General features: G+C 34.0%; 1 protein-coding gene across 1 annotated transcript in view; it reads right to left on the bottom strand.

Annotated features, from left to right (window-relative positions):
- LOC142975209 (ATP-binding cassette sub-family G member 1) overlaps nt 1-7,534 on the bottom strand; it is a 41,456-nt gene extending 33,922 nt beyond the window's left edge. The window contains exon 1 of the mRNA XM_076117934.1: nt 7,165-7,534. Within this exon, the coding sequence (XP_075974049.1) occupies nt 7,165-7,405 (241 nt within the window). The 5' untranslated portion in view covers nt 7,406-7,534. The remainder of the gene's footprint in view (nt 1-7,164) is intronic.
- Nucleotides 7,535-14,831: the final 7,297 nt, after the last annotated feature.

The raw sequence follows: 14,831 nt of genomic DNA, 5'->3' as shown, positions 1-14,831 counted from the left end.
TCCAAGAACAGTTTTTTTTGTTGGTCATTCAAGCTCAGGTCATTCTATCTTCACATTTATGTGCTGTTGCTATGAAGTGTATCTTCAAATAAGAAGATCCTGACCTACGCTAAGGAAAAATGAATTGATAATATGTATTTTTCTTAGAGTTAAAAACATCAATCAAGAATTGTAGAGCGATTTCATACACTATCGATAATATCGAGAAGCGAGCATTTGGCATTAAAAATACGTTTGTTCCTGGGGGTTACTCAACAGGCGTTGATCAAAATGTTATACATATTTCCTTGATAGCTGGTGGGTTCTTGTAAGACTATAGTGGTAGGAACTTGCCGTACTCTGGACTCTGGGTCTCTAACACATCGACGATTCTCTTAGAGATCAAAAGATCGTGAATTTAGGATATGCAAGGACGGACTATCGGACATCTCGATACACAACGAACTCCACCTCTGATATAAGTTTGAATTAAAATGAAATGGCACCTTCATTGTCTTTTACTTATTGTAAACGAAAAACATAAATATTTATCTGCGTTTGTCAAAGTCAAATCGATTTGAACTTTGTATAAAATAATCTATAAAGTACATCCAAGATATTACACCTTTTCTAGATAATTTAACAACAAATCGGAGCTTACTCATGAACAGATAACAAAGGAAATGTGTCACTATGTAAAGAGGGAAAATATTTTACTGTTTATAATTTGTAGAAAATTATTAGTTGGTCACTTGATAATATTGAATAAGTAGAGCAAAGGTTAAAGAACAACATAATTGTGAGATGACAAGTTAATTCACTACTTAAGCTTGTCAATTTTGATCTTCATAACTAACTACATATCTAAGTTCCTAGAACTATCGTCCAAATGTCAAAACTTCGATACGAATTCGATACTATCGCACTAAAAGGTAGTTAGTTAGTGGCGCTCCATCTTTAAAGGGAAAGATGCGAAATTACTCAGACATTTCTAATTGCAATAAACATGTTAATAAATCTATTTCTAGCATGATATATTGAAGATTATCTCTACATAACTTTAATACGTTTGACCTTAAATGACCTTCACAGTGGTCGGCTACATATAACACCTCCTTATCTACTATTTCCTATCATTAAAACGTGAGATGAAGCCTTGTGGTTTGTTACTAAGAAGTTATTATAATTAACTCATTCATTAATTGCCGTATCGGTTTAGTTTGAACTTTATATCATTATGCATGATTAGTACAAGTCTGAAGCGTTTTGGTCTACTGCTTTTATGTTTTATGAAGTAAATGAATACATACTTGACATGTTGTCAAGTCAAATTTCGTAAAAATTAAATCATCATCGACTGTATTTTTTTTATAAAATCAACTAAATGCATTTATCCCCAGATAACTTCAATGCAGTCAAAAGGTCTTAATAAATATAAAGCATGAATTTTCGATTATATCGAGTTCCTATCGACTTAATGTCAAATGTTCGATAAAGTTTGACATTTCCACGTCATGAAAATCGTCAATAGCGCTTTCGTATTTAACATCGCAGCTGTGAAGCAACGTGTTCAAAATTTACGTATTAAGAAATATTTAAATGATAATAGTAATCTTTCTTTCATAATTTATCTTTGTTTTAAGTCCATTGTAACTATGTCACGATAGTAATGATTAATATTGTTAATCCATCGATAGGAGAAGATTATTATAAATATTAGGACGGGTGTGGTCTAATAGTTTTGACGAAATTACTATGAGATAACAGACAAAGAGAATACTAATAGCCTTATTATTAAGAATGTGTATTTTTACATTGTTTGTTAATGACAATAACCTCGTTAATGATTAATCTTGAGTTGCGGGTTTCAAACAAACCAAAAATATGTAGATACCAAGTAGGTAGGTACAGCTGCATTAATCTTGCATATAATTTTGGTATATTAATATTTTAAAAAGAGAGTTCGAAATGCGTGAATACTGTTAGTTCGTGTCTCTATACACCGAACGTACTTTATTTGATAATATCCTACAATATTGTTATTATCCTATAATATTATAAGAATTTTCTACGAGATTGACATGGGCTGTATGTTGTGTTCCATATATGTTTGATAAGCGCTATTTTACTATCTTTTCTGTCCTACTGTAACAAAATATATGAATATCAATTGTTCCTAAATAAATGAAGGTTACAATTCAAAACTTGTCCTCTACCTCAGCCAAAACAAGACGAAAATGGAACATGTCAGAAATACAATGAAAATCAAAACCTAGGATTCATGTGACCATTGAATTACCTATTTTTCATTAACATTGATTTCATTGCACAATCGTCAATAATGACTTCTGATCGATACTGTAGCTCAATTCTCTATTACTATCGACTACCGACAACCGGCTAGCTATCAAAATTTTGACATTTAGAATGTACTGCCAAAATATTTCCTACGACACCCGTCAGAGGCGCTGATCAGATTTTCATACAAAATTTCTCGATGACAGGTCGGTTGTCGGTAGTCGATAGTAGTAGAGAATCGAGCTACTGTACCTCGATTCTCTACCACTATCGACTACCGACAACCGGCTAGCTATCGAAATTTTGACATTTCGACTGTACTGCCAAAAAAGTTTCTACGACGCCCGTCAGAGGTGCTGATCAGATTTTCATACAAAATTTCTCGATGACAGGTCGGTTGTCGGTAGTCGATAGTAGTAGAGAATCGAGCTACTGATAATATAAACATATTTGTAACTAACATGTCAATCATAGATCATTTTTAACACGTCAGGTTAAATGTTAAGCTATGACGTAAACAAATGACATTTGACTACAAATTGTTTGTTCATTAGATAAAACAACTACAATCATTTATCTATTAAACAATGTATTTCCTGACAATAGATTTAAGATTTATTTCTCACGTCTTTATTACGAATAGGATATTTTTTTAATTATAATGTACACCTATTATAAAAATAAATAGAATGAGTTCCCATCTTCAAATTGGTATAACCTGAAGAACTGGTGCCTAGTTACTAGTTAGTTAATTAATAACTAAACATTCGGTTAAGGCAGTATTAAACCCACTTAAATAAAATAACTTACTCATTTAATTTCAATAACAATCCTACTCAATTATGAAATAAAGTGAATAAGTTTAAATTGTGACTTAAGTTAGGATTGAAATAACTAATTTAAAGCAATTTGTAAATTGAAACATTTTTGCGATTCCGTCTTCGCTTTGCATAAAGATACTACTTTTTATGTAAGCCCGATTTCAGCACTTCAGGAGGAAAGTGGTTTTCGCACACATATTATGTTTTCACTTTATCTAACTGAGATTGGATGAAGCTTATTCATAAGTGTATGAACGAAGAAACACGAACGAAAGCAAAACGAAACTGACCATTTGAGATCTCTGAAATCTACGATCGGCAACAAACAGACATACGAACCTCTATACTATGGTGGGTAAAGACACCAACAGATGTCTTCAAGGACATAAAAGATATCGATTTCTTTTCATACAAGCTATACATTATAATACAACTAGCTGACCCGCGCAGCATCGCTCACGCTTTCTTGTTTTTATTTAATACCGCGCATTTTCATATGTATTCACCTTTTACTCCTTCTCTGGATTTCCACAAATAATTCAAGACCAAAATTAGCCAAATCGGTCCAGCCGTTCACGAGTTATAGCGAGACTTACGAACAGCAATTCATTTTTATATATACAGATTATTATATCAGAAACAGATGGATAGTCTACAAGAAAGTCACGCGTGGTAATTAAAGCACTAAAGCTGTAATTTTCCCCACGTTTATCTGTAATTAGTTTAATTGGCTTAGATAGTTCTAATGGTAGACAAAATAAACTATCATGTAGGAACTAATAAAACGATAAAGGTTATGTTATTTACATTAGGTGTAACCTGCAGTTGGCCAGCGTGGTGGACTCAAGGCCTAACCCCTCCCTCATTACGGAAGTAGACTATTACGGGAGGGACATTTATGGGTTAAATATCTTAAAAATAACATTTCTTCGGACTTTTAGCAAAAGTTAAACATGATCTATACTTTCTAGTCAAATAGAAAGAGTTACTTATGATCTACTTTTGCCTCACCCTAGCAATTTGATTATTCATAGAAATGTGTAAAATTTTATAGAATTTTCATATCAGTTTGTAAGAAAAATGGATGAATAGACCGTGTGTACATAAATTTAAGTATCTTTTTATAGTGTACATTTTAAGTGAATGTATTTTCATGGATAAGATTTCCTTTGTTAATTTCTTCATAAATATGATTCTTACTCGACCAGTGACAGTATGTTCAACTTACATAAATATTGTATGACTCAGTAAGTGAAAACAAAAGCGTGACAAAGATCTTTTGTTTCAGAAAACAGAACAAATGCATACTTTAGGTTTACAAAGCAGTTTCAGTGTTGTATGTTTGGAAATAAAAGGACCATAATATCTCCAAAACCCATAGCAACCCCTTCTCTTCCTATAATACGAGGATACGCTTTACCACAAACTTTTGTGTTTAACTTTTAGGACAATATCCTTAAAAGAAAGCTGATTCTTATCATTTTAACCATTCAAGATAACTATTAATCGAACTAAATATCGAATCTAGTTTAAATCGCATTCAATGCCAAGAGTATTCGATCTTGTTACGCTTGCACTGATATCAATTAAGTTAGAAGCTGCTGACAGTTATGAAAATTTCATGTCTTCAAGCCCCAAAAAGAAAGAATAGACTTCAAAGTAAAAAAATAACTAGCTATCTTTGGGATCTATCGTCGTTTATTTACCACTAAAGAAAGAATAGGACTTCAAAGTAAAAAAATAACTAGCTATCTTTGGGATCTATCGTCGTTTATTTACCACTAAAGAAAGAATAAGACTTCAGAGCTAAAACATAACTAGCTGTCTTCAAAAAACCACTTAGTTTTGTTTACTATTATTACTACTCAAGTAATTACAGTGTGAAGCCCGTCAAGAAGGTTCTTTCACAACTGAACACTAACTAATAAGGTATTGCATTGTAACTAGTAGTCTCCAACGATCCGTTTCCTGTCTTACAAGTTACATGAAGACCTAAGTAATGGTAGATAATGTTCATGTAATTAATTGTCCTTGCGTCATGTTCGTCGTCAGATATCGGACTTTGAAACGAATTAGATAGGTCACGAGTTTAATGAGATGATAATGAAAATCTTTTATGTTTGCTGTTTTAAATACCTACCGTTTGTTTAGATGCTTGTAAAATATACGGTGATTATTTATTTAGAAGATGTCTTTAGCTTAATAAGTAGGTGATTGATTGACTTGTATTTTGATTTCAATAGGCTCGCTCTCTATTACAAAGGAATGACAGTGTTGATAGCGAAACGTGGGTGTATTTCATACTCCTCGGTCCAACACCTTCTGATATAAGAGTGTGAATTATCTTGTATATTAAATGATGAAACGATTTATTCGATTGAGTTAAAGCCGCGGAAAAACAATATTTTTTAAGTGTCGAATCCCAAAAGTTGAGATTGCAAGGTTCATTGAACTGAATATATATCTATAAATGTCAATAGTAAGAATAGCTGGGAAATTCCCTTTCCAGAACTAATGCTTTTGTAAAGTTCAAATTTAAGACTGCTACTTAAGTTACCAAACCAATCGATTGATCGTCGATTCGATTGTTCAGGCTGTGATCGAGTATTGACACAATGCTGAAAGCAGTAAAAGGCTTCAATAAGACGTCGCTCGATAGAATTGGTATAGCAACATCCTTTAACATGAAACAATCTACTATTAGACCAGTCTACCAGAATGACAATACATTGTCTCATTTATTTACTTGCCTATCTACAATATTCCCACACTCGGTTTTATGTAGGCAATATTTGCTCCAATTGATAAGCAGCTGATGCGCACTGTTTTACATAAAACTAATATATTTAGCGTTGTTGTTTTAACAAAGAAAGCAAACAAGGACACCGTGGCTGCCAAACTGTCGATAGATTTTAAACTTTACTGTTGTATGGATGGAAGAGCAGTGATAGCCGAGTGGTATAAGTTGACACCTCCCACGCAAGTGGTCGCAGGTTCGAACCCGAGGCAACACACCAATGACTTTTCGAAGTTATGTGTGTATTAGAAATAATTATCACATGCTCCAACGGTGAAGGAAAACATCGTGAGGAAACCTTGCATGCCTAAAATTTGTTTAAAACATTTATTGAGGGCATGCAAAGTCCCCAACCCGCACTTGGCCAGCGTGGTGGACTCAAGGCCTAACCCCTCCCTCATTACGGGAGGAGACCCTTGCCCAGCAGTGGGACATTAATGGGTTAAATTTATTTATTTTTTTGTTGTATGGATAATATTATGACACGTTTTGGTTATTTCAGATAGGATTTCTATCTATCTTTTGAGTAAGTTAAAGCAAAGATAGTTCTGGATACAGTTGAATGACTCTAAAGTGTCCGGGGAATAAACTCTTTACTGTTTTTCAGAGATGGGTAGACTTTTAACTTTTGTTTGCGTTTTGAATTAGACTTAAGAACATTTAAAAACTTAATAAGGTAATTTTGGAAGATAGAGTTACGAAAAAGAAAGGCTTTCACATGTGAAACTATCCTACTTTTCAGTGCTACCAATTAGAGTTATGAAACTATAGCATTCCATATAAGAGATGGAAAGAGAGACAAGGAAAAAACTAACGCGTGTTGATATGAAAATGATACATTTCACAAGTTCTTGTGTTATTGTTCTCTCTGACACGAGAATAACAAAGATATTGATGTATTTATTATCATGTTACTGACTTACTGTTGATACAATCATACTTATTATATCTAGCTCTACTTAGTACAGAGTATCGAATAACATTATCACGTTCTATTGGAGAAACAACGTCGGTTTTCTTACATTGTGTACTGCTCTACGACTCTATGTAGGGCAGTTCAAAACCTTTAATTGTACCCGGATCATTAAGTAAACACACTGACCATGAGACACATACAACGAATAAATTTACTTTTAATTGACCAATTTAACTTGATAACACACGATAATTTTCTTTCACGTTTTTCCTTCAGTCGTTTCAAAGAATATTAAACTTTTAGAGAGACAATTACAGCGATAAAAAATAATGACATTCCGGAATTAAATTTACCTTTAGTTATTCCAAGTTTGACCGTGCAAGTGATGTTGCTGAAGCTGATATCAACAGGTTCCAATTTAGGGATCATCCCGAACTCCTGTACGGGGTTCTCCGGTAGCTCCACTTGTGCATCCTTCGAGCTGCCCTGCGTGGGGGAGGGTGGGACATTCCACCCCACAGCCCCTGAACCGTCGGCTCCTGCCGAGTACGCCACACTTCCATCGTCAACTATCTGAGCCCCGGCGAGCATCATTTTGTTCGCGAACTAACACTTGTTAATCGAATTCGTATTGCCGCGCGTGCGCGCCTCTTTGCGTCGCGCGGTCGAGTGCGCGCGCGCCTTGCCTCGACTCCAAGTGGACTATTGAAACCCTTTGTCCGTAGCCGGTAAATAATTGCACACGCATTTGTTTCATTGCACGTTAATTTGTAAATGAGTGTTGTACGACACTCTATTAGCGCCTATGTGGGTGTGAGCGTGCGTGTGTGCGTGCGTGAACAATACCCTTTATTGTAATGTATCTGTTATAGACATTATGTATGTAAGAGACAAAGGTGCGCATCTTCCTAATTTTAACAACAAACGTTTTGTAAATGAGGAAACAAATAAAAGCAAAAACAGAACTCATCCGACAATCGTTCAAATTGTTAATTCTCGGAACTTGCAAGAGGCCTATGGCTAATAGGTGCCTAAGTCATTAGCGAAAGCATTTTATTGACAATTAATTAACTCCAGCCGTTAATTTACATTTACATTACTTAGCTTTATTTCACAGCGGTAATTTATTACTGCATTCTGAGCAGATTGTTTGCTACGGGTGTATAATGTTACTAAAGCATTTGTATCAAATTTGATGAATTATTTAAACTTAAATAAACACACTAATAGGATTTTTATGTCTTATTTAATTATTGCTTAGTCAGTTTTTTCATGTTATGCATTTTCTTAGATTTTCCTACCGAAATGCTCATTAAAATCTCTGAATAGTTTTATTCCAAAATTAGTCTGTTCTAAAATGATATTTAGGTTAACGACATGTTTTAATCCTAAAATTAGTCTTCCTTCGTCGCGTAATAGACTTATGACAAATAAAGATATCTTCTCATATAAACTTAGATGAAGGACTACTTAAAATCTATCATATTATTATTTAATCATTTGTGTCCATATAAAGTCGTTATTAATCTAACTAACTTTTTTATGCTATGGCACGATTAATTATATTGGCCATAGACCAAAATGATGAATAAAATGCATAACGGACTTTTCAAACAGTTTCATCTTTCCTCCTGTACCTAAACCTTTACTTTAATCCCTATTTTATTATTGAAAGTTTTATCAAACAAGTCTCAACAATAATTGCCATCAACGCCATCTAGTCATTAGCCAATGAACTTTAAGATCTTCTTTATTTTCTTTACAGTACGTAGTTCTTAGCTACGACGCTAGATGGCTTTAATGTGCATTTATTTGTGTTGTAAATTGTTTATGTATTGTTATATAGATGGCGTATGTGAATTAATTAGATTGAAATTATAGTAATCTTTTTTATCGCACTATGTAAATTAAAACTTTGACACAAACTAGTTTCCCATAGATTTTTAACATTATTATTTACGTATTAAAAATGTTAATTGTATAAATAATGTATTAGATTATTATTTTTATTATCCAAGATGTTGTCATATTCTTCCGTACTCTTCGCAGAGCAACCACGCAAATAAATTGTTTTTAAAAAAGATAAATCTACATTTACATCACTAGGTCGGTATATCGAGGTTTGTTTGGAAGAAAAACTTGAAAATTACTAAACTAAGTCAAAAACTTTAACCCAAAAAAGTACATAGTCACTTCTACATATAATCTTAACGACAAAGTAATGAGGCCACGGCAAGGAAAAGCTGGTCAAAGAAAAATAGATTTTCCATGACAAAAAAGCGCTTTGTTTTTCACATCACGTGTTGTAACAACGCTATCTCCATTATCGCTTATAATAGATACATAATTAAATAATATCCTGGTACAAAGTAGAAACAGCTCTATTATTGTTAGTAACTGATCCACTACTAGTAATAAATTGTCACCAACTGAATAAATTGAAAATGTATTTCCAAAAAAAAACAATCGGTTACAATCTACAACCAACCTTTTAAGGTCGAGTCTAAGATATTTCATGGAAAAAAATCAGAATATGAAAATGTTTTCGAACTAGACCCAGACATTTTGTAGCTCTTTAAAATAAATAATGCCGTAGCGTTTTTTATATGAGTTTTAACGCTATTGAATAAAATAAATAATCTACCGTTAAACGTACCTCAGAAACGGTGGTTAAGTCAGTTACAACAATTATAATCTTAATCTGATTTATTTGTGTGTAGTGTGTAATAACTAAGCTGGAAATATATTAAGAAAACACTAATCAGGTTTAGAACGAGGCACTACATAATGGTTTTTACGCTACTATTAAAACTAGTTTCATGATTTCAACCATTTTTGGTTTTCCGAGGTGAAACCCATTGTTAAAACCTAATTACGATCAAATAAAACAACTTGCGGAAACCTATCCAGACGCGGTCTCTAACGATATTATCTTCAGTCGGGACTATCGACTATCGAGAGTATGTTATTTAAAATGTTTTGCAAAAATAGTTTTTAGGGCGCCCGCTAGAGGCAAGCGAATAAGATTTTCAATTTCATAATTCTTTTTATTTTATTTTTTTCGAAAATAAAGTAGCTGTATCGTACAGGCCACCGTCAGCTGCATAAGCCTGTAGGATACTGATGTTCTAAACTCCGACCCTCTTATTCATAAAAATATATGAAGTTACGAAAGGCTTATAAAGAGTTTTGTTTCTTTCACTCCTAAGCGAAATGAAAAAGAGAAGACATATTATAGTAGTTCTTTAACTAAAATAGGTTTGTAGAGTTTTTATAAATAAGAGGGTGATTGTGTAAACTTCAGCCCCGCACAAGCTTTGCTTTTAGGGCGCTCTACAAAATTGACGAACTATAGCAAAAATATATATCGGGCTGCACGTACGACGCGATACATACATACGTAATAGCATAACGGTAACACATACTTACTATACATAAGCCTGATTTACATACTGTTTACCAAAAATAAATTATAGTATCTGTACCTATACGAATAAGTACAATAACTTTTGCCGTTATAAACTTCTGAAGTGCAAAATTTAAAAGCAAATCAGCGTGAAAAAATATAAATAATACAGTAGGTATGCGATTTTTAATCTATACTAATATAATAAAGCTGAAGAGTTGGTTTGTTTGTTTGAACGATCTGAGGAACTACTGGTCCGATTTGAAAAATTATTTCAGTGTCAGATAGCCCAATTATCGAGAAAGGCTATATATCATCACGCTACGACCAATAGGAGCAGAGTACCAGTTAAAAACGTTACAAAAACGGGGAACATTTTGACCCATTCTCTCTTATCTGACGCAAGCGAAGTTGCGCGAGTCAGCTTGTGACTCATAAAAGCCATAACAATGAATAAAATGATTTATTGTATGAATGCCTCGAATATTTGTTATCACACCGGAAATATTCTTATCATTATCATAATTGACGACGGTAAAGAAAGATAAACGGTGTAGTACGGAAAGGATAAAAGTAATTGAGAATAACCGGAACAGACTTTTAACGCACCCTTCGAAGCACGGAGACGCTCAGACCATAATACTACTATGCACTCACCCATATACCTACGGAATAACCGCGCTGAAGACTGCTTAGCGCCACTGGCTATGAGCGCCTGTAAAATAATCATTATGGTGGCATGACTAAACGCGGTAAATTGTGTAAATGCAGCAGATCGCCGGCACACCGCCTCGCACTTGCCCTTGCAAATCACTCGAGAAGCAAACCTAGTCATTAAGTAATACTTATCATTTGAACCCACAGACAATAGGGCGCTAACAAGGAAAATTTTCTAGAACACTAGCACACAAACAAACATAAGATAACAATTTAATTCAAAGCCTTCCTGTTTACATCGTGTATTTATTTACGTTCAACAAAACGTTCCGTTCTAGAATGCCGAATTCCAATAATAGGGTTCCTTGTCTTAATCAATGTTATTGATAACATTAACAAATTATTTATGAATGTTTACTGAACAATCTGACATTTGACCATTGAAGAAAATTCTCGTTTTAATCTTCCGAAGTCCGAACTCACAGCGAAGTGGCATTGATTGATTTAAATTTATTTTTATCACTAACAAATAACACAAACATTTTTTTCTGCGACTGGAAAGTTTCTATAGTATAACCGTAAAAGCGTCATAAAGTAAAACTAGTTACTTTTGCATATATAAAACTAGCTGACTCGCGCAACTTTGCTTGCGTCACTTAAGAGGGAATGGGTCAAAATTTTCCCCGTTTTTGTATCATTTTTACTGCTACTCTGCTCCTATTGGCCGTAGCGTGCTTATATATATATAGCCAATTTCAAATCGGATCAGAAGTTCCTGAGATTAGCGCTTTCAAACAAACAAACAAACAAACTCTTCAGCTTAATAATATTAGTATAGATTAGTATGGAATATTTTCCCAAAGGGGTAAGCGCATTTTATCAACACCCACACGTAGCTAAGTTTATCTTTCAGCCCCACTGGGAAAGACTCAGTCTATTTCTACATCAGTCTATTTATAGGTCTTAACTTTAAGTAAGCGGCTACTAAGAATTTTCAGAAGGAAAATTACAATAAATCTTTAACACGACCAAAATTTAATCTACAGACGTCTCTGGCTCGACTTTCGGGGTCATATTATATAATAATAAAGCACCACTGAACGAACTAATTGAATTGACAGCTATCCCCGGTGCTTTATACAGCGAAAAACAACGATAATACTGTCTGTTAGGGTGTCCGTGAACCGATACTTACATTGGGTAGTTTTTCAAAAAGATACCCTTAAACAAGTGAAAAGAACATGAAAGTTTGTATTAGATGAATGTAGAGCCAAGCGGATTATTCCTACACTGGCAAATTCCTGCAAAGGTGGGTAACGTGTGAACGTTAAAAAAACCTATTTACTCCGAAAAGACTTGACTCAATTTATCAATGGTACACAATGACAGAAGTCATAAAGTCATTGACTTAACATTAGAAAGTCAAACAAATATTTCTGTTGCGTCTCAAAGTCATTAATGTAGCATTATTATGTTTAATAACGGACACAAACGCGATAATAATTAGCCCAAGTGACATCAGTAACCTGTGACTCTGGGCGGCTCGAGATAATCTTACGTGTCGTGTTTTGCTCTAAGTGTTTAGTTACGTATTAAAATTGCATATCTTGCAATACTGATATATTCATAATTAATTCTTGTATTAAAAAGATATCCTATCACTATCGACTACTGATAAGCGAGAATACTTCAAGTAAGTAAACCTATATGAAAAACTGTTCAGCGCCCCCAATTGTATTCCACAAGAACTAATTCCTCAGGTATTTATAAACTTCCAACGCTCGCTACACAATTTTATTGAACAGGAGAGTCATAAATACAATATTTCGATTTTCTTCTCGGATTTTCTGCAGCATCAGCTTGTTAGCGCGCTGGGAAAAATTAAGCATTAAGGATAAGTCGTTCTAAACGCCGCTTTGCCCTAAATTAAATGCTTTTGGTGGGTTTTCCTGCACACCGCCTAGCTCAGTAGCTACTTCCCCCCATTAGTGGAAACGCAACCTTAAGATATAATAAAAATCTATATAATTATTTATTATTTATAGACACAATTAAATATTACAGTATAATTACGTAGCTATAGTAATTAAAACATGGAACTTCAAATGAATAAATGCATGCAATCCATTTTACTGGACGCAAAATAATTATAGTCACTTTAACATCTGCACGTTTACTACATCGGGAAAATGGCTGCCACTATAATTATGGAAGTATCTACCTACACTTGTACTATATATTAAATCGAATTAAAAAATATATTTTCTAAAGACTACTATAATATAAAACAGGAAAAATCTATAGAAATACTAAATAAATAATACAATTACTTTCCAATTTCTACGAAAGAATCTTCACTGTACAAACTAGTATAGTCTGTAACAGCTACCTTCAAACCTAAATGGCTTTCCAAGTTATGTGTCTGTTAGTAATAACTATAACTTGCATTAACTTTAGAAAAAACATCACGACGAATATTTGTATGCCCGTGAAAGACTTAATAAGATCCAGACCCATTCATATTTTGGGAGGGCACAGGACACAAATGTGAACGCAGTTATATTAGTAATGGTCATTTTTTGTATACAGTCGAGGCAAAACTTTTGCTGTATCTATATAGTAATTATATCTAGCACGAAACTCAATAGCTAGCTACTTAATATCACAAATTACTGGAGAGAGTTTGTACTTTTATTAAGTTTTTTTAACCTATACTGTCCCATTGTCGGGCAAAGGTACCTATCCCTCAAACTTCTCTACCGGTCTCTATCCTCAGCCATTTCCTGCCACCCTTCCAGATAGGTGTCCAAATCGTCACAACAACGTTTCCTCGGCCTGCCTCGACGTCGTCGTCGACCTTCAGGCATCCATTGTGTGACGATACTTGCCCACCTATCTGGATGCATCCGAACAACATGGCCCGCCCAATCCCACTTTAATTTGGCAGCTTTATTACCAACATCCGCGAGAATATTACATTTTTAAGAATATTAAATAAAAAAATCAATGAATCAGGAAGCATTTAGCCTGTCCCACGAAGCAGCGACGTCGCGATCATCTGTATACACTTGGATCACAAAGACATTTCACAATAAATCATAGCTTCCTAGTATGAGTAAGTGTTCATATTCGATGAAACCATAAAATGTGCATCGGCATATTGATTTTATCGCGAACAAGCAGCTTGGCCTTCATAAGGGTTCGTGTTTCATTGTCTGATTCTCACATTACCTATTCTACGTCAATATAGACAATGGGAATTAAGTGATAGAAGTTTAAGTTAGTTTGAAAATGATTTTATGTAGTCCTTTGGCTAAGAGGTGGAATAATGCAAAAGTCTTGAGTTCGAATACCACCTTTTACACTATAATTGTTAAAATACAGGTTCGCGAGCTTAACTTAAGGGGTTTAGGGAATTGCTGGTAGATACTGTATACCTGTGTACCCATAATGCTAGTAATCATTTCTAAAAACTTTTTAGTACCTAATCATAGTATCGCCTAATCATAGTTATGTCGCCTTTTCTATACGCTACTAGAACAAAAGAATACAATAAGTTCTTACTTATTTTTTAGGTACAATTATTTAAAAAAATCTTGATTTAAAAATAACTGAGTTAAACCTAAACCTCCTGAGAGTTTCATGTACTCGTAATACTGACATTACTCTCGAGTTAGAAATCACGTTTTGTAAAACAGTTGACATAAGTACTTAACAATTTATCTATTATCATAACTGCAAACAGTTGTGTCGCAACTGATAACAAATATCGGTCAAGTGCAGCTCGAAATTATGCATCTAAATGATGTCGAGTTTGTATCGAGCATTTGACATTTGGTCGATAGTAAGATAATAACTATTCGATTGTAAAAATATCATTCGATTAATATCCATTATGGCTAGTCGATATCGTATTCTTAAAGCCTGCTATGTTACAATACATAATAGCTCGCTCGT

Source organism: Anticarsia gemmatalis, chromosome 9 (assembly GCF_050436995.1).
Source record: "Anticarsia gemmatalis isolate Benzon Research Colony breed Stoneville strain chromosome 9, ilAntGemm2 primary, whole genome shotgun sequence".
In the NCBI taxonomy this organism is placed as follows: Eukaryota; Metazoa; Arthropoda; class Insecta; order Lepidoptera; family Erebidae; genus Anticarsia; species Anticarsia gemmatalis.
Note: the sequence above shows the minus strand (reverse complement) of the source record. Positions and strands in the feature narration are given on the sequence as shown.